At 45.1% G+C, this 18724-nt stretch overlaps 1 protein-coding gene across 4 annotated transcripts in view; it reads left to right on the top strand.

Moving 5' to 3' along the window:
- Nucleotides 1-18724, top strand: part of FLOT1 (flotillin 1) — a 41260-nt gene that overhangs the window by 4024 nt on the left and 18512 nt on the right. For 3 of the 4 annotated variants that reach the window (XM_033916710.1, XM_033916711.1, XM_033916709.1), the window contains exons 2-8: nucleotides 442-507; nucleotides 6003-6078; nucleotides 10623-10713; nucleotides 10982-11125; nucleotides 15988-16107; nucleotides 16432-16527; nucleotides 18370-18522. In XM_033916710.1, the coding sequence (XP_033772601.1) occupies nucleotides 462-507; nucleotides 6003-6078; nucleotides 10623-10713; nucleotides 10982-11125; nucleotides 15988-16107; nucleotides 16432-16527; nucleotides 18370-18522 (726 nt within the window). In that variant the 5' untranslated portion in view covers nucleotides 442-461. Of the gene's footprint in view, nucleotides 1-441; nucleotides 508-6002; nucleotides 6079-10622; nucleotides 10714-10981; nucleotides 11126-15987; nucleotides 16108-16431; nucleotides 16528-18369; nucleotides 18523-18724 lie in introns of those variants that run through there. The other variant, XM_033916712.1, reaches the window with a different exon arrangement.

Here is an 18724-nt window from a genome sequence, read left to right as displayed (position 1 = left end):
TTGAAGTCTCTCTTCAGCTGTTTATGCTGTATTCATATTCTGGGTGCTTTCAATTGCTAAGGGCTCATCCGAGGTTCCTTTGAACACCTTCTGTGCTGTAGTCACTCTCTTCTCTTCTGTACTCATCCCAATCTTTATCCCCACCCCTCTTTGAGGATACTGTGTGCTCCTCCTAGGGTTTACCCCTCACCCCCTCAGGAAGTTCCTCTGAACCTATCCTAAGCTTTTCCACTTACACACGTTCACTGCTAAGGATCCTCTCTCAGTCTCAAGCTTTATCATCCAGTCCTCTCCCCTAAGAGCAAGGGTAGAATCAGTACTGGTAGCTGCGTAGTTCATATGTTACTGTTTTCTTCCTTAAGCTCCTTTTCTTCAGATATCTGTGCTGCATTCATAGTCACAGCATCGGGACATAATATAATCTATCTCTTGCTCCTACAGGCAGTCCAACTCCACTCAAGATGGTTTTTTATACCTGTGGACCAAATGAAGCCATGGTGGTGTCAGGTGAGAAAGTTAGCTATTCTTGTTAAAACCAAAAGATATGGTCAACTGTTCCAAAAATTCTGAAAATCGACAATTCAGTTTCACTATCCACGATCATTTTATATTCAGCACATCCTTCTTTACAATTAGGCAATACACAACAGTCTTTATTTGACATATTAATAGCACTTGCAATCCAAATGATTCTTGGCTGTTGGAATAGAGAATGATACGGGGACAAATTTTTTCCCCATACCCGTGGGAACTCATTTTCCTGTCCCATCCCCGCGAGTTCTTTTCCTGCCCCTGCCCGATTCCTGCAAGTTCTGTCCTCATCTGCACAAGCCTCAAACACTTTAAAATCATAAGTGTTCGAGGCTTGTGCTGTTAAGGCAGAGCTTACAGGAATGGGGCAGGGTCGGTAACAAAACTCGTGGGGATGGGACGGGGAAATTGAGTTTCTGTGAGGACGGGGAAAAATTTGGCCCCATGTCATTCTCTGTTAGAAGACTGCCACAAATCTGAATGATATCTTTTGGTGGCAAACAATTTGTCTCATCTATTTGGAAACCTCTTGATGCTTATCTTTCATGGATTTAATATATTATCTCATTGATGGGTTTTATGATTGTGTTTCTGTTAATTATAAACTGATAACGATTGTAGTATTTCTTCCCTTCTGACAATGATATCACTATGTTTACTTTATATGTTATATTTTATATAGTTCTCAGTTGTATTTTGACTGTTATAAAAATTTAATAAAATGTTTTGACCTGGAAAAAACCCCAAAGCAATTCAATTTTGCTATCTATCATCATCTCGTACGAAGAGAGACTGAACAAATTGCAGCTCTACACTCTCGAGGAACGTAGGGAGAGGGGAGACATGATCGAAACATTTAAGTACCTCACGGGACGTGTCGAAGTGGAAGATGATATTTTCGTTCTCAAGGGACCCTCGGCCACAAGAGGGCACCCGCTCAAACTCAGGGGCGGAAAATTTCATGGCGACACCAGAACGTATTTCTTCACAGAGAGAGTGGTTGATCATTGGAACAAGCTTCCAGTGCAGGTGATCGAGGCAGACAGTGTGCCAAACTTTAAGAATAAATGAGATACCCATGTGGGATCCCTACGAGGGTCAAGATAAGGAAATTGGGTCATTAGGGCATAGACAGGGGGTGGGTAAGCAGAGTGGGCAGACTTGATGGGCTGGAGCCCTTTTCTGCCGTCATCTTCTATGTTTCTATCTCACATTCAGCACTTCTTTCTTTACAATTAGACAATACACAACAATCTTTATTTGACATATTAATAGTGCTTGCAATCCAAATGTTTCTTGGTTGTTGGAAGGTTGCCACTCTGAATGATATCTTTTGGTAGCATACAATTTATCTCATCTATAAATACAAATTTAAGGATGCAGAAAAATACAACAGATACTATAAAATTTGTAAGGTTTGGAAAGCTCTTGAAACTTATCTTTCATGATTTTATTCTGTTGCAAAGACACAGGAATCTGTACTCTAGGTGAAAATCCCCTGGTCACGAGTTACTTGCAGAAGGATGTCAATCATATATTTCAGCTCCTCCTCCTTCATCAGTAGAGTATAGTATCCTCTTCAGTTTTTCTTTCTGTAAGCGAGTTGAGAAGGTGTATTCTGATCTCCTCTATTTGGTTTTTATTATTTTGGGGTATTTTTCATCTGATTTGTGAGGCTTTGGTGCTGAGAGATCCCCATCTTTGGAGCACATTTGCCTGGGAAGCACGCAGACTTCACAAGAATGGACTGCAGCTCACAGATGCAGTGTGCTTTGTGCACTTTCAAAGCTCGCATTTTGATTTATTAGAGGCTTGAGAGCAGACTGTGGGGCCCCTGTGTTAATCCCATTGGGTTTCAGGGAGCCAGCTTCATTATTATCTCCTCCCTCCAGGTGGAACAGGACTGGAGGTTGGGCTCCATGCCTTTATTGTCTCAGGGTACAGCTTCTTCTCTGGGGAATTCTGGTTCCCTTTCAGGGACTGGGAGTAAGGAGGTTATACCAGTTGTAGTTTCAAGTTTTATTTTAGTTTGATGAATTGCTTTTTTAGTTTTACTAAGTGAGATACAAAATTGATAAAAATGTAAACATATATTTAGACATACAATTTAAAATGTAAAATAATGGGTTAGACAAATAGACTTACAGACCAACTAATATACAAGGTAAGAGGGAACAGAGCTACAATTCAGTGTTTTAAAGTACAGAGGAGATTCTTCTATGCAATGACTTTTCAAGTCTGTTTCCGTGACACCTGTTTTTATGGATGTGCTCAGGGACTTGAAGCTGGAACCGCAACAGTCATCGAACTCACAGTGTATGGTCATGAGCGGCACAAATGCTCAGTCTGCATTTTTTTCCGTGTACCTGGACATTGCCTTGCTAGTCTCTGAGCAATGGGAGTCTCCGGAAAACTTCCCAGAGGTAGCCAAAAACTAAGTCCAAACTTTACCCTATGGCTCCAGAATTTCACAGCCGAAGGTAGATTCCATGTTGGCTAAAGTGGCTTAACTTCCCTCTCTTCCTGGTGATGTTAAGAGATGCACAAGATCGCAAGCTGGAAATGGTGCTTAGGAGGCAATTTGGAGCACTAGCTTTGGGGTTCAAAGCGGTAGCCTCATTTGTGGTTGTTTCAGCCTTTCACGTCAACCGAGACGTTTGTTTACCTGCTATTCATACTGGGAGTTCGACTCAGCAAAATAAGATAGTGCAGAGACAGGACTTGTGAAAAGTTTTTACACCTCTGTCTGGAAAGGACCAATGACACTTGTCTTTCTGACCATCTGTTTGTTCTAATCAATCATTCAAGATGAGGCAGACCAGCTTTCAAGGCATCTATGGCCAGACAGGTTCAAATGGCGATGTTGTCGACATACGTTGGCTGTCGCAAACAGCCACCTATTTCTATCAAAGCTCATTCGACCAGAAGTGTGGTGTCCTCATGAGTAGAGATACAAGCAGTTCCACCTGAAGAGACCTGAAGAACAGCTACTTAGTTTACTCTCCATACCTTTACAAAATTCTAGAGTGGACATGGCAGCTTGGGTGGACGTCACCTTTCGGTCCACAGTTGCGGGCAGGCTCATCTTTCCACTCTTGGTGTCTGACACTGCTTTGATACATCACCTAACATTCAGACTCCTATGTCTTTGCCACAGAATGGAAGAATAGATTCTTACCTGGATAATCTTCTTTCTGTTAGAAGACATAAGAGTCTGTACGGCCCACCCTGCTAGTCATTCAATGCACCTGCCTGTTACTTTGGACAAACCTATAGTCCGAAACTGGAGTATCTCTCTTGTCAGTTGGATGAACATATATTAATATATTGCAAGTAAAGTAATGAGTTTTTGAGTGCCATATGTTGCAAGTTCATGCTAATTCTTTCTCCTGAGTTATAGAGCAGAACAGAAATGTATTATGTTATCGGGGAAGTTCCCCGTGTCCCTCCTTCTGATTTCTACTGCTATGAGATTAGTGCCCTCTTCAGTTTGTACCAAAGCAGTCATACTCCACTGGTAAGGAGGAGGAGGAGCTGAAAGGTGTGATTGATATCCTTCTGCAAGCAATTTGTGACCATTCATTGAGGTTATTTTGAAAACCCAACTGGCTGGGGGTTCTCCAGGACACATTTAAGAACCACTGACCTAGAATATAGGCTCTTGTGTCTTCTAACAGAAAGAAGATTATCCAGGTAAGAACCTAATCTTCCAATATACTATCTCATCAATGGTTATTATGATTGTGTTTCTCTTAATTATAAACTGATTATGATTGTAATATTTCTTCTCTTCTGACAATGATATATATCACTGTTTTATTCATATTTTATATAGTTCTCCTTAGTTGTATTTTGTTTGTTATAAAAATACACTAAAATGTTTGAAGTGAAAAAAAATGCTAATTTAATTTATTTCTTTAGACTCATAGGCCAGGATTCATTAAACCTCCAAACCGAGCACGATCCGTTTCCATTTGCATGCCGGCTGACTGATTCAGTAAAGCCCTGTATGCAAATGGGGATGATCGTTAGCATGCCCCCCTACCCACAGCCAGAGGGATCTCCGCTCATGCGCACACCCTGACAGTAGTGACAGGAGAAGCAGCCTCCTGTCACTGTAGCCTAGATCTCTCTTGCCTGCTCCCATACTCTCCTGCTCTCTGCTGCCATTCCCTGCAGTGCAAGCCTGTGGTTTTAAAGTGGGCCTGCAATGCAGGGAACGGTGGCAGAGAGGAGAGTCCGGCGAGCAGGAAAGGGATATCGAGCACTGGCCTGACACACCGGCCCTATAAGACACCCCCCGCAGGCTCCGATCTCTCCTGCCTGCCCAGATCTCTCTTGCCTGCTCCCGGACTCTCCTGCTCTCTACTGCCGCTCCCTGCAGTGCAAGCCCGTGGTTTTAAAGCGGGCCTGCACTGCAGAGAACGGTGGCAGAGAGCAGGAGAATCCGGGAGCAGGCAAGAGAGATCTGCTTGACACCCCCCCCAGGTTCTGATCTCTCCTGCCTGCCCTGCTCTGCCACCGCCCCCCCCCCCGGAGAAAAAAGCAGGAGGGATACCAACTCCCTCCTGCCATCAGCGTTAAAAAAAATAAAAAATGCTGCATGCATGCAGCACGGCCCTTGCCCCCCCCCTACCCGACCGGCACGGCACGGCCCTCCCTCGCCCCCGACCGGCACGGCCCACACCCCACGGCACCAAAAAGTTGGGAGCAGGAGGGGTGCTCAGTCCTTCCTGCTCCTAGGCCAACCACCCCCAGGCCCACCCCTAGTCAGCCCAGTACCTGTAAAATAGTTGGGAGCAAGAGGGGTGCCCAGTCCTTCCTGCTCATTGGACAAGGCTTCCCTACATTTTCGAGAGCAGGAGGGGTGCCCGGACCCTCCTGCTCCTACATACCGCCAAAATCTTTCCTCCTGCTCCTACTCTTTGGTCGCCCACCGCCCAATAGCGGCCTTAGGCCCTGCCCCGGCGCATTATCTGATGCACAGGGAGAGGCCTAAGGCCCTGATTGGCAGAGGCGCTTCGGGCTCCTCCCTTTGGAGGGGCCTGGGGCACCTCAGCCAATCAGGGACTTCCTTAGGGAGGAGTCTAAGGAAGTCCCTAATTGGCCATTGTATAACCAGAAGCAAATTAATCAAAATCATCACTCTTATATAATTTGGCATTATAATTTGTCTATGATCTGGCAAAAACATTTTTAAAAATCCATATGTTAAGATTCTTGCAAAATCCAAAATAACTAGTTAAACTGTGTATTTCTACAAAGAAGGTCTGATATGGCAAGATTTTGTTTCTTGTTGAAGTTGATTTCACAGTACGAAGTCATAGAAGTTGCAACTTGCAACGCAGAAATCTACAACATGTTTGTTTAAATACTTTGTCCCTTGGATACACTGGTGCTTCTAAATAAAAAGCCTGTGGGGTGCTATGACTGAGGGGTGCCTGTCATATCTTCGTTTTTCTCTTGTGTAGGGTTCTGCAGGACTCCCCCAGTGATGGTTGCCGGGGGTCGTGTGTTTGTGTTTCCCTGCGTGCAGAAGATTCAGAGGTAGGTGCTGCATCTCTGTTTGAATACATATGCGAAAAACTCTGGGAAAAGCTCCATACATGGGTGGCACATTTTGGGTACGCTGATACTGCCCGCTAAACGCTCATTTTATAACTGCATCTGTACACCCAACGTAAGTCGACATTAGCTCACTTAAATGTGGGTATGATTATACCATGTTTGTGGCAGGCATGACTGTTGGCCCCTAAATGTAAACCGCATTAGTGCCGCTACATTATAAAGTCTAATATCTGGTAATCCAGATTACTCCAGAATAAGAGTCTGATAGCTGTGGGGAGAGGGGAGGTTTGAATGGGATTGAGTGAATATGTACGAGTATGGTGGGTAGAGGGAATTTATAGATAAAAAAAGCACCAGCGGTACGGAATTTAGCTTTGGTATTTGACTGTGGGGATTGGTCTGCTTAATCTTTTACAATGGATGTTCCCTACTATTTCAGCGCAGAGCTTGCGATGTTGACATTACAATTGTATGTTCATTGAATGTTGTTATGTCTTTTCTCATTGTTGTTCCAGCCTGTTGCTTTATTTGTACTATGGTAGTGTTTTTCAAAATAAAGATAAAAAAACAAAACAGTATTTGTAAGTTATGCATGAAACTGGGATACCCGCCCACATGTATGGCCCCTTGTACTTTACGCGCTAACACTCTCATTTTATAAATGTGCGGAAATCGATATAGAGAGCTTGCTGCGTGGTTACTACATGTTTAACTAAGTTTTACCTGCAGGATCCCAAGGAGTAAAATGGATTTTATCCTAGGAATAAGCAGTGGATTTTCCCAAGCAATCTGAATAATGGCCTATGAACTTCTCTTTTAGGAAATTATCCAAGCCTTTTTTAAACCCCGCTAAGCTAACTGATTTCACCACATTTTCTGGCATCAAATTTAATTATACGCTATGTGAAGAAATATTTTCTCCGGTTTGTTTTAAATCTACTACTTAGTAGCTAGCTACATTGCATGCCCCTACATTGCATCTACCCTTTCCACTCCACTCAGTATTTTATAGACCTCTATCATATCACCCCTAAGCCGTCTCTGCTCCAAACTGAAGAGCCCTAGCCACTTTAGCCTCTCCTCATAGGGACGTTGTCCCATCCCTTCTATAATTTTTGTCGCCCTTCTCTGTACCTTTTCTAATTTCACTATATCTTTTTTGAGATAGAGCAATCAGAATTGCACACAGTATTCAAGGTGCGGCTGTACCACAGAGCGATACAATGGCATTTAAAAAATTTTCATCTTTGTTTTCCATTCCTTTCCTGATAATTCCTAATATTCTATATGGATAATTTCCTAAAAGAGAAGTCCAAAGGCTATTATTGAGATGGCTTATTCCTAGGATAAGGAACATAAAATCTGCTTTACCCGCTATGGAGAGTACCTGGAGCTAAGCAAGGTTTATATTTCATTGCATCCAGAATTGTGTCTTAGCTCAACATCCATCCTTAGGACCCCTGAGGAAGATGATTGAGTTGAAACACAGCCCGTGTTGGGTCTGTACCTTTTCAAACTATTTGGATACAGTTGATTGTACAGAGAACTACAATTTGTTGTGTGATTTAATAAATCCGGCATCACGAACGTCTACTCCAGTGTTTTTCAACCGCTGTTCCGCGGCACACTAGTGTGCCGCGAGATGTTGCCTGGTGTGCCGTACGGTCAGGGCCGCCATCAGGGCAGTACCACCAGTCTAGGGAGAGGGGCGGTCCGCCCCACGTGGACAGGAGAGAGCTGGACGGGGGACCCGCGGAGTTCAATACATCTCGAGCCGCGAGGCTCGTCTTCTGTTCCTGCCTGCCCTGCAGCTAACATATAGCCGATCGCAAGCGTTCCCCGATATCAGCGCTGACGTCGGAGGGAGGGCTTAAGCAAAGCCTGCCCTCCGATGTCAGCGCTGACGTCGGAGAATACTTCCGTTCGGCTATTTGTGCGCGGCAGGGCAGGCAGGAAGCAGAAGACAAGCCTCGCGGCTTGAGCTTCGTTTTGCTGAGAAAGTTGCAAAGATGGGCTGGGAGGCAAACACGGAACACAAAAGGGGGAGGGAGTGCGTTTTGGACACAAGGCATGAACTTGGGAGAGAGGAAGGGAGGGAAAGAGATGCTGAGGTGGGGGAGGGAATGCGTTTTTGGACACAGAAGAAATGGACTTGGGAGAGAGGAAGGGAGGGAAAGAGATGCTGAGGTGGGGGAGGGAATGAGTGTTTGGACACAGAAGGCATGGACTTTGGAGAGAGGAAGGGAGGGAAAGAGATGGTTGTGTACACGGGGAATAGAAGAAAGGAGAATTTTTGGTCATAGGGAGGGAGTGAGGTACAGATAGTGGCATACCAGGGTGGGGGGGGCGGTCTGCCCCACCCCGGGTTTACGTCCCAAGGGGGTGCACAGCTGGCCACCCTCCAGTGTTGTCCCTAGGCCGGCAAACTGCGGCTCTTTAGCCACTTGAGTGCCACCACCGCCATCGGGAACAGGCCGGCGCCAAGTTCTCCCTGCTTTTCCCTGTGGGGCCGGCCAACTCTCGCCACTCGCGTCAATTCTGACGTCGGAGAGGAAGTTCTGGGCCAGCCAATCGCTGCCTGGCTGGCCTAGAACGTCCTCTCCGACGTTAGAATTGACGACGGGTGGCGAGAGTTGGTCGGCCCTGCGGGGAAGAGAAGCAGGGAGAACTCGGTGCCGGCCTGTTCCCGATGGCGGCAGTGGCAGCCTATTCCCCAGTGGCGGTGGCAGCATTATAAAATACTTTCTTTGTGTTTATTTGATTCCTATATATTTATATATAGTCAATATAGGCACAGTTAAATTTTTTAACTTTTTCTAATGGTGGTGTGCCTCGTGATTTTTTTCATGAAACAAGTGTGCCTTTGCCCAAAAAAGGTTGAAAAACACTGGTCTACTCCACAGTACTCTTCTTTTTGTTCTCTTGCTTGCAAATATAAAAAAACATCATAAACACCCCTTTCAATACCTGGAGCTAAAATCTGGAACAATCTTCCAACGGAAATTAGAACTAATCAAACCTCGGTTTACGAGTGTTTTGCAAGACAAGCAAAAACACTTGAGCAAACTTTAACTCGCAAACCGAGCGTTGACTCGGTATGCAAGCGTGATACCCCACCCCACCCTGGGAACCAGCTTCTCTCTCCCTGTGCGGCCCACCCCCAAACCCTTACCTCCATCGGACACCGGCACGCACCAACCCACAGGACATATGCGTGCCAGTGCAGAAAGAGCCTGCCGCTGATCTTCTATGCTGGGCTGCTGTAGGACCTTGAGCATCTGCGCATGCTCAAGGCCTTTTGTCTCTCACCCTCTCCAAAGATGTTCAGCACAAACAACGGCAGCCACCCCTCCATCTGGCTTGTCCTGCTACCAGGGCATCAAGGAGAGAACACTGTGTGCCTGAGCTCAGGTGCGGCCGTTAGTCTGTAGGAGACGGGGAGAATGACAATGCGCTGTCTGTGTGTGCACTCTCTCTTCCTCTGCACTGCCTCTTCGTACCTTGCTGGGTGTTGCTGAAGGTAAGGGTTTGGGGGCGGGCCGCGGGGGGAGAGAAGCAGGTTCCCGGGATGGGGTGGTGTGGAAGCGAGCAGTGCCAGTTGCCTCGGGGGAGGGGGGGAGGGGTATGTTTTTGGGTTGTGGAACGAATCATCCGAGTTTCCCTTACTTCCTATGGGGAAACTCGCTTTGATAGACGAGCACTTTGGTTTACGAGCATGCTTCTCGAACGAATTATGCTTGCAAACCAAGGTTCCACTGTATACCTTCTTACTGCTTATTTTGCAAATTACTTAAACCCTACTTCTTTGAAATATGCTCCTCTCTTAATCCATGATGCTTAGCATTAATATCTATGATCTCCAGTCTTTTGTTCTTATTCATTCTTTGTAAATTTTTGTGATCCTTTTGTAAACCGCTTTGAATCCAGTACGAGATATAGCGGTATATAAGACACCATTAGCATTAGTGTAACTCCCTTGAATATCAGGCCCTCTTTGTGTGCTTGTGAATAGTGAATGACACGGGGACAAATTTTTCCCTGTCCCCGCGGAAACTCATTTTCCCATCCCGGAGAGTTCTTTTCCTATCCCTGCCCCATTCCTTTGAGCTCCGTCCTCATCGGCACAAGCCTCAAACACTTTAAAATCTTAAGTGTTCGAGGCTTGTGCACTTAAGGCAGAACTTACAGGAATGGGACAAAAAACACGGGGACAGGATGGGGGAATTGAGTTACTGCGGGGACAGGGAAAAAATTGTCCCCCATGTCATTCTCTACTTGTGAACTGTCCCCATGCTGTGTCCAAGAGGCCATTTACATGAATACAATCACATGCATGAGAATTATTTTATAAAATTAACCCCTTTAGGTGCTTGAGGTTTTTTTACTCTTAAGGAGAGAGAATGGAATAGAAAGCCCAGGCTGTGTTCCATCTACCAAATGTTAGCAAGGGAGTTTTTTGTGTTGATGTTTGGTTGGAATAGAGGGTGTCGACACTCACCGGCTCCTAATCTCTCATTCGGCAGGATATCGCTGAACACACTGACTTTGAATGTGAAGAGCGAGAAGGTGTACACAAGACATGGGGTCCCCATCTCTGTCACTGGTATTGCTCAGGTGCCACCAATGTGCTTTCTCCCCTCACTATCTCTGTGTCTTCCTCTTTCCCTCCCCCCCACGCCCCAATCTGTTTTACACTCTATAATTCTTTTTCTTTTGACGAGCGTAGAGATTAGAACTTGGAGCCAGGAAAATGAATTAAAAATTAATTATCCTGATTTTGGTTTTCCTTTCGTGGAAATTAATCACTGAGCTTTAGATCATACTAAATTTGGGTTTCTTTTTCTGTCCTCTCCTCTCCCCAACCTGCTTGCTGGTGTCTCAGGTGAAGATCCAGGGGCAGAACAAGGAGATGCTGGCCGCAGCCTGTCAGATGTTCCTGGGAAAGTCGGAGGCCGAGGTGGCTCAGATCTCTCTCGAGACGCTGGAGGGGCACCAGAGAGCTATCATGGCACACATGACGGTGGAGGTAATTCCCAGGGCCCATCTTTAACTTAAGAGCACAGTCTGATGTGGTGACCCATCTAAAGCGCGCCAACAATCCCGGCCTGCAGGATAAATGCGCGCTGCCCTATTCCCTTATCTTTTCCCATCCTGTTTGTGCTCTGAAGGGGGGTTTGTACACTCCCACTCTCGTTAAGAGGGGGTGTGGGGGGCACTACACTTATAACTCATGCAAACCACAAACTTTCACTTTTCTGCTCTGAGGGGGTGTGGGGGGGCACACTACAATCAGGGGGATGCCGACGCACAACATTGCCGCAAACCCCTCCAATCCACTTACAATTTTGGCCCAAATAGGGCGGCGCGCTTTTGACGGCATACCATCTGACATGCTGCTAAACCTATCCTAATCTAATCTAAGATTTGTGGATCGCTCTAAGAAGGACCAAGGCGATTTACAATGTAAAGAGTCCTTGTTGATCATGGGGAGCTTACATTGGAACAGGAGCTAACTTACAATTTTTAACAAGGAGCATAATAGGTACTAAAACAAAGAACAAGAGCTAATTTACAATAGAAATACTAGATCAGTAGAGCAAGAGCTAATTTTGAACATGGAGCATTTAGCATGCTCTATAGAGGTGGCAGTTACATTGTAACATAAAACCTTTGTACACTTCTCCCTCCTTATTTGTGGGAGATACAGGCAAAGCCGGACCGCGAATGGCGAAAACCCACGAATATCCGGCTTTGACACCCCCCACCTCCCTTCCGCCTTCCCCCGGCATCCCGGCCTTACCTGGTGGTCTAGCTGGTTTTCGGGGCCGGAGCAATCTTCCTACGCTCCTGCCCCATGCAGATAGCTATTAGGAAATGGCTGTGGGGAGTTCCCGTAGTCTCTCGAGAGACTACAGGAACTCCCCACAGCCATTTCCTAATGGCTATCTGCACAGGGCAGGAGCATAGGAAGATCGCTACCAGCACTCCCAACCGGCAAAGCGCACTATCCCGCAGGCCGGAATTCAGCTCCTGCGCACTACTACAGACAGGTGCACGCCCGATGCCCAAACTCAAAGCCAGAAAACAATTGCTCCCTCGTTCCCCGTGCCGCTGATGCCTCTGTGTCTACAGCGGAGCGACTGTCCCGAACAACGAGGCCTGCACAAAATGGAACACAGAGCCCAAATGACTCACCCAGCTATCCTGCACGATACAGCCATGTAAGGCCGGGATGCCAGGGGGAAGACAAAAATATGGGGTTTTTTTTCCTCCTCTCCCCCCCCCTCAAAAAAAATTGCGATTATTTGAAATCGCGAGTAGGGAAACCGCGAATGGGGAGGGGGAAGTGTATACTATATATTGAAGTATAGTCAGTTATTTGATATGCAGGGTTAGAGAACAGACCTTATACTGTGTAGTCAGTTGTGTAAATTTTACTACTGCTACTAATCATTTCTACAGCGCTACTAGGCATACGCAGCACTGGACATCAAAACACAGAAGAGAGAGTCCCTTCTCAAAAGAGCTTACAGTCTAGTCAAGACAAACAAACTGGAGAAGATGATGTAGCAATATATTGGGGGAGCCATCTACAGCTGCATTATGGTATCATCAAGAATTCTGAGTATGACCCAGATGCATTGTGATGTCACTGAGCGTTCAGACAGCTTCTACTACTGCTGCTACTGATCATTTCTTTAGCACTATTAGACATCAAAACACAGAAGAGACAGTCCCTGCTCAAAAGAGCTTACAGTCTAGTTAATACAGACAAACTGGACAAGAAGGTGCATCAAAACACAGTGCTCAGGTGGGAGAATTACAGAGGGAATGATAAGATATTGGTACTTAGCAGGTGGGTTGGCATTTGGAATTGAAAGCAGCTTCAAAGAAGTGAGCTTTGAGTCTGGATTCGAATACTGCCAGAAATGGAGCTTGGCCTACCAAGCCAGGCAGTTTGTTCTGGGCATATAGTGCAGCAAGGTAGAAGGGACGGAGTCTGGAGTTGGCAGTAGAAGAGAAGGGTCAGATGTTTTAATGGCGATATAGGTAAAGAATGCATTGAATATACCTTTGTATTTGGCTCCTTTGTGAAGGGGGAGCAGCATCTGCAGTGTATTGGAGATTCAAGCTGAAGTGAAGTGGAGTTCTGAGAACGTGTGGATGAGCGCCTCTGACGAGCATATCTGGAAAGTTATGCAGGAAAATTTGAGATCCGGGCGGCCATAGGTAACCAGTGTAGTTTGTGGTAGTACTCCATTACTGAGTCAGATTTCCTAAGTCTAATTGCTGTGTTTTGAATTAGTTGTAGTCTATGTAGTTGTTTGGTGCTCAAGCCTGTGTATAATGAATTGCAGTAGTCTAGTTGGGATAGAATGAGCATTTGAACTAATAAGGCAAAACAATGTACTTAGAAGAGGGGTCTGATCAGACGTAGTCTTTTCATGCAATAGAAGGTTTTTTCCCCTGAGGTTTGAGATTTGTGGTGCATAAGAACTTCAGATGACTTTTGCACATTGAGATTGATTCCAGATGGTAGGATTATCGTGTTGTGGACTTTTGTGGAAGGCATGGAACCAGAGTAGCTTTGTTTTTTGAGTTTGTTTGTGTTTGTCCAGTTGGAGATTTTGTTTATTCCATCTAAGATTATTTCAGAGACATTTGAGATAGTTGGATCAACTTGTGTAAGTAGAAATATGTCGTCTGTGTAGGTTAGTAACTGTTTTCCATTTGTAAACTTGATTTCACCAAGTGACCTCATGAATAAATTGAATAAGACAGGGAATAGAGTGAACCCTGAGGAACACCGCTGAAAGATCTCCAACTTTGGGAAAAGGTGTTATTTTTCCTTACAACATATTATCTGTTGGTTAGGAATGAGTTAAACCAATCTAATATTGGGCCTCCTAGACCAGTCTCACTAAGTTGTCAACAGGAGGTTATGGTCAATGGCTTTGAAAGCTGCTGAGATGTCGAATTAAAGTAGTATTGCTTGTTTTCCTTTATATAATGTTTGCTTGATGTGTGTCATTAGCGTGAGGAGAAGCAGTTCGGTGCTGTGTTGTGTTCTGAAACCATATTGTGTTGGATGAAGACAGGAGTGTGTTTATCATTATATTTGTTCAGTTGCTTGCAAACTATGGATTCAAGTAATTTAGTCAAAATTGGAGAGTCCTGCGATTGATCTGTAGTTGGAAGGTATGGATAAATCTGCATCTTGGGTTTTTATGGGGGTTAAGGCTATGCGGCCCATTTGGTGAGGGAAGTAACCTTTGAGGAGTAAGGTATAGAGAAGTGTTGTTAGGCATTGATTGATGGCTTCGAATGCACATATTAGTAGTTTGTTGGGAAATGTGTCAAGAGTATTGTTGCATGCATGATTAGTGATTTCTGTTACAGTTAAAGGACTGAATTTTGTCCAGACTCTGATAACAGGACAATATTCCTCAATCGTGGAACTGCAGGGCAGGTTGATTTTGATGGAGCTTGTTCTCTGACTTATATCTTCTTGGGCATCATCTGGGAGGGGAGAGGAGTGAACTCCCACATCAGCGCACCTCCAGTGCAGGTCTGAGGTCAGGTTGGGGGCAACTTGGGTAGCATGGAGCAGCCCTGATGATTTCCCTGCTCACGATGTTCTTCTGACCTGCACCCCAACATCTTTTGGGAGGGAGAGGAGGGGTGGAGCGAACTCCTATGCCGGAGTTTTCTCCGATTCAGGTCCGAGGTCGGGTCGGGGCAGCATGGAGTGCCCTGATGATTTCCCTGCTCACAATGCTCTTCTGGCAATGAATATGCAAGAAGTAGAATTGCTTACATTAGAAACCTGGTATATGAATGTTTACCTCATGCATAATTGTCGTGGATATCATGAAAATCTGCCCTGCTCCAAGTGTGTCCTGGTCTCCTTTTATTCCAGGATTTGGGTTTTCTACTGATATTTTTATATCTTTTTTAAATTGAATTTGTGCACATAGCATTATTATTGTCCTTCCTGTATATCAAACATTTACCTCCCTGAATCTCTTTGGTAGCTCCAATAGTAATCGACAGAGCAGCACCAGGCCTAGGACTAGAGGGGTGGCGAATGGAAGGCTGCCTCAAGGGGTATCAAGTGACTATCTTCTTCCTTCCCCCACTTCTCCTCCTTCCCTATCCTTACAGGTTTAATGAACCACCAATGTTACCCACCCTTCTCCCACTTCCACTGTGCATCCCTACAGACTGTTAAATGCCATCAACTCATGTTCGAGTCCTAGCGACTTGATGAATTGCAGATCTAAAAAGAAATCGGTTTTGTGCTAGTCCAAAAAGGTCCTCCAGCGTCATCTCCATGGTTGTTTTCAACGTGTCCAGCCATCTGATTGCAGGTCGCCCTCTTCGCCTGGTTCCTTCCATCTTCCCAAACATGATGTCCTTCTCCAGTGATCTCTCTCTTCTGATGGTGTGACCAAAATAAGACAATCGTAACTTCATCATTTGGGCTTCGAGTGACATACTCGGTTTGATCTCTTCCAGAATCGATTCCCTACAGACTAGCAACAGAAAATAAATTTAATCTGATGTCATCTGACCCCAGTAGATGCTGAGAGGAACGGTTGCACCATGCAGCCCTTTCCTTACTCTCAAGTTTTATTAGGATTTTATATACCGCCTATCAAGGTTATCTAAGCAGTTTTACAATCAGGTACTCAAGCATTTTCCCTATCTGTCCCGGTGGGCTCACAATCTATCTACCATACCTAATTAAAACAAACTCAAATTAAAGAGAGAAAAAAATAGGGTGGGGTTAATTCTGAATATCTGCCCTTGGTGTAGAAAAGGCTGGTCCTGGCTCTGGCCCCAGTTTTACTTAGATTCTCTGTGTTTCTCTCTTTGTGTTATTAGGAGATCTACAAGGACAGACAAAAGTTTTCAGAACATGTGTTTAAGGTTGCCTCCTCGGATCTGGTGAACATGGGAATCAGTGTCGTCAGCTACACCCTTAAGGACATTCACGACGACCAGGTGATGAGCACAAAACAAGCGGAGTCATCACTACAATAGGCTCAGGCCTCCTGTCGCTCATCTGTACTGTAATACTTCCAGCAGTCATAAAAATCAGACCCACAGCGAGGAGTAGAATGCGAGCACAGGGAGATGAAGCAAGTGAAATCACATGGAGAAAGTCAGTGACAGAGATGGGGCTTAGAGCTGAGGAACATGGGATAAAGCGACTCGCTGCAAGGTCACATATAAAGAATGTGGGATTTATCCAAGTCTGAATTTGAGGCAATTGAGTATTTTAAAAAATGCAGCTGGTAAGTCTTCTCTCTTACCACCCTTTTTCAGGATTACTTGCATTCCCTTGGGAAAGCCAGGACAGCCCAGGTGCAGAAGGATGCCAGGATAGGAGAGGCAGAAGCCAAACGAGATGCTGGAATTAAGGTAACAACTTCTAGGTCAAAGGGTTCCATTTTTTTATATGGATCTCCTAATCACATCTGCTCTGTTTATTGCTGAAACAGACATTCATAGTTTTTTAATTTAACTTTTGCTCTTTTTCTTTCTGTTCTTACTGTAGAACAGAAAATTTATTGGAGAGTTTTGGCTGGCAAATTCTAATGATATAGAGATCAGCCATGCAGAGAGGCAATACTCCTGATTTAACAGTTAAAACAATTAATTTTATAACAAATGAGGGAGATTGGAATCGGAACTTTGTGGGTAACTATCCAGGGGTATGTATTCCGGTATGTTTAGCCCCTCTCATTTATTTGGCCCAGCCCTTGGTTTGGGGTTATACTTAAGGGCTGCTTTCAGAATCATGGACCCTAAATCCAGCCACTAGATGTCACTTGTGTGATGACTGGGATTCCTGATCCTATCACGAGTCTTCGCCCTGGCAGCATCCCTAAATCAAGGGCTGATGCAGTAAGCCGTACTTTGTGAGCTTTAACGTAGCAATCTGCTTGACATTTTCTTGCAGCGATCTTAGCCCTGTTGTGAAAAGACTTCTAGCATGGAAAAATCTTGAGTAAAACCACAGCACTGAAGGACATTCAAAGAACTGAATAGAAAAAAATGTTCCCAATATAAGAAAAACTGAGCTGAAACTTTGCACATTTTTTTCTCTTTCCCTTAACACTGAATCTCTAGGCCAGTCCAGGGCTGGCCTAAAGATGCAGCCAGGAGCAAAGTCATTTGAGGTGAAGCTTGGGGCAGTTTGTCCAGTAAGGGAATTATTCTCACACCGACAATGTTTATTTTCCAAGATGGCAGTATGGAGACAGGAGTGAATGGGCATTGCTTCTGAGGGTGGGTGGTATAGCAAAGAGGTCCTGTTGGCCTCCAGCAATTATTATTATTATTTTTTTTTTTTTTTTGGGGGGGGGGAATGGGAATAGCCATATTGGGTTACACCAGTGGTCCATCTAGCCCAGTATCCTGTTTCCAACCAGGTGGCCAATCCTGGTAGGAATCCAAATAGTAGCAGTGGCTTCTCCCATGTCTATCTCAGTAGTGGACTTTTCCTCCAGGAACTTATCCAAACCTTTTTTAAACCCAGTTATGCCAACAAAGGAATCTTCAATATAGGGGAGAGGTGTAAGGTCCAGGGGTTATGGGACCACCAGGGACATTTGTGGAGTTGGGAGGTAATTGATAGTGATGAGCAAGGAATAAAAAAAAAAAGATGGACCCTCTCTATCAGGGGTGTCAAAGTCCCCCCTCCTCGAGGGCTGCAATCCAGTCAGGTTTTCAGGATTTCCCCAATGAACATGCATGAGATCTATTAGCATACAATGAAAGCAGTGCATGCAAATAGATCTCATGCATATTCATTGGGGAAATCCTGAAAACCCGACTGGATTGCGGCCCTCGAGGAGGGACTTTGACACCCCTGCTCTACATGGTGTTGTGTGTAGACCAGCCACCTTTTTTAACATTTAGAGTGAATGTTGAAACTGCTCAATTTATGCCAACTTCCTCACTCAAGAGCAATAAAATAATAAATACATGTGTGTATCATTAGAGACACAGTTTCTTTCTTTTCCTCCTCCTCTTAAGGGGAGGGGTATGGAGTTCCACATAAACTATGTGGCATTATATTCATGAATTGTTGCTGGTCTGTCCTTCCACTCCAGCAGAGGCAATATGATCTCGACACACTCACTTAATGAGCCGCAGCAACTTTTCTTTCAGTTGTGGAACTCCAGGCAGCACACAAACCTGCCTGTGACACTTATACAGATGCTACTTCCTGACAGTCTGTTTTCCCATCCTCGCCAGGAAGCGAAGGCCATGCAGGAGAAAGTGTCGGCACAGTACCTGAGCGAGATTGAGATGGCCAAGTCACAGCGGGACTTTGAGCTGAAGAAGGCAGCCTACGACATCGAGGTGAACACAAAGAAGGCCGAGTCAGACCTGGCCTACCAGCTTCAGGTAATAATGAGGGTGTGCTCGGTATCGGGGTGTAGGGCCAGCATTAAAACAGTGAGTTAACGGTATTTTTTGCACATGACCCTACTTTTTGGTTTGGTTGGAAATGAGGCCTTGTAGTGAGTCTCTGCAAACGACAGCTTCCCCTTGTTGTTGTACGCAGGGTAGGACTGGAAGTGTGATAGGGAACTTGATATGTATAGTT

This window comes from Geotrypetes seraphini, chromosome 12 (assembly GCF_902459505.1).
Source record: "Geotrypetes seraphini chromosome 12, aGeoSer1.1, whole genome shotgun sequence".
Lineage (NCBI taxonomy): Eukaryota > Metazoa > Chordata > Amphibia > Gymnophiona > Dermophiidae > Geotrypetes > Geotrypetes seraphini.
Note: the sequence above shows the minus strand (reverse complement) of the source record. Positions and strands in the feature narration are given on the sequence as shown.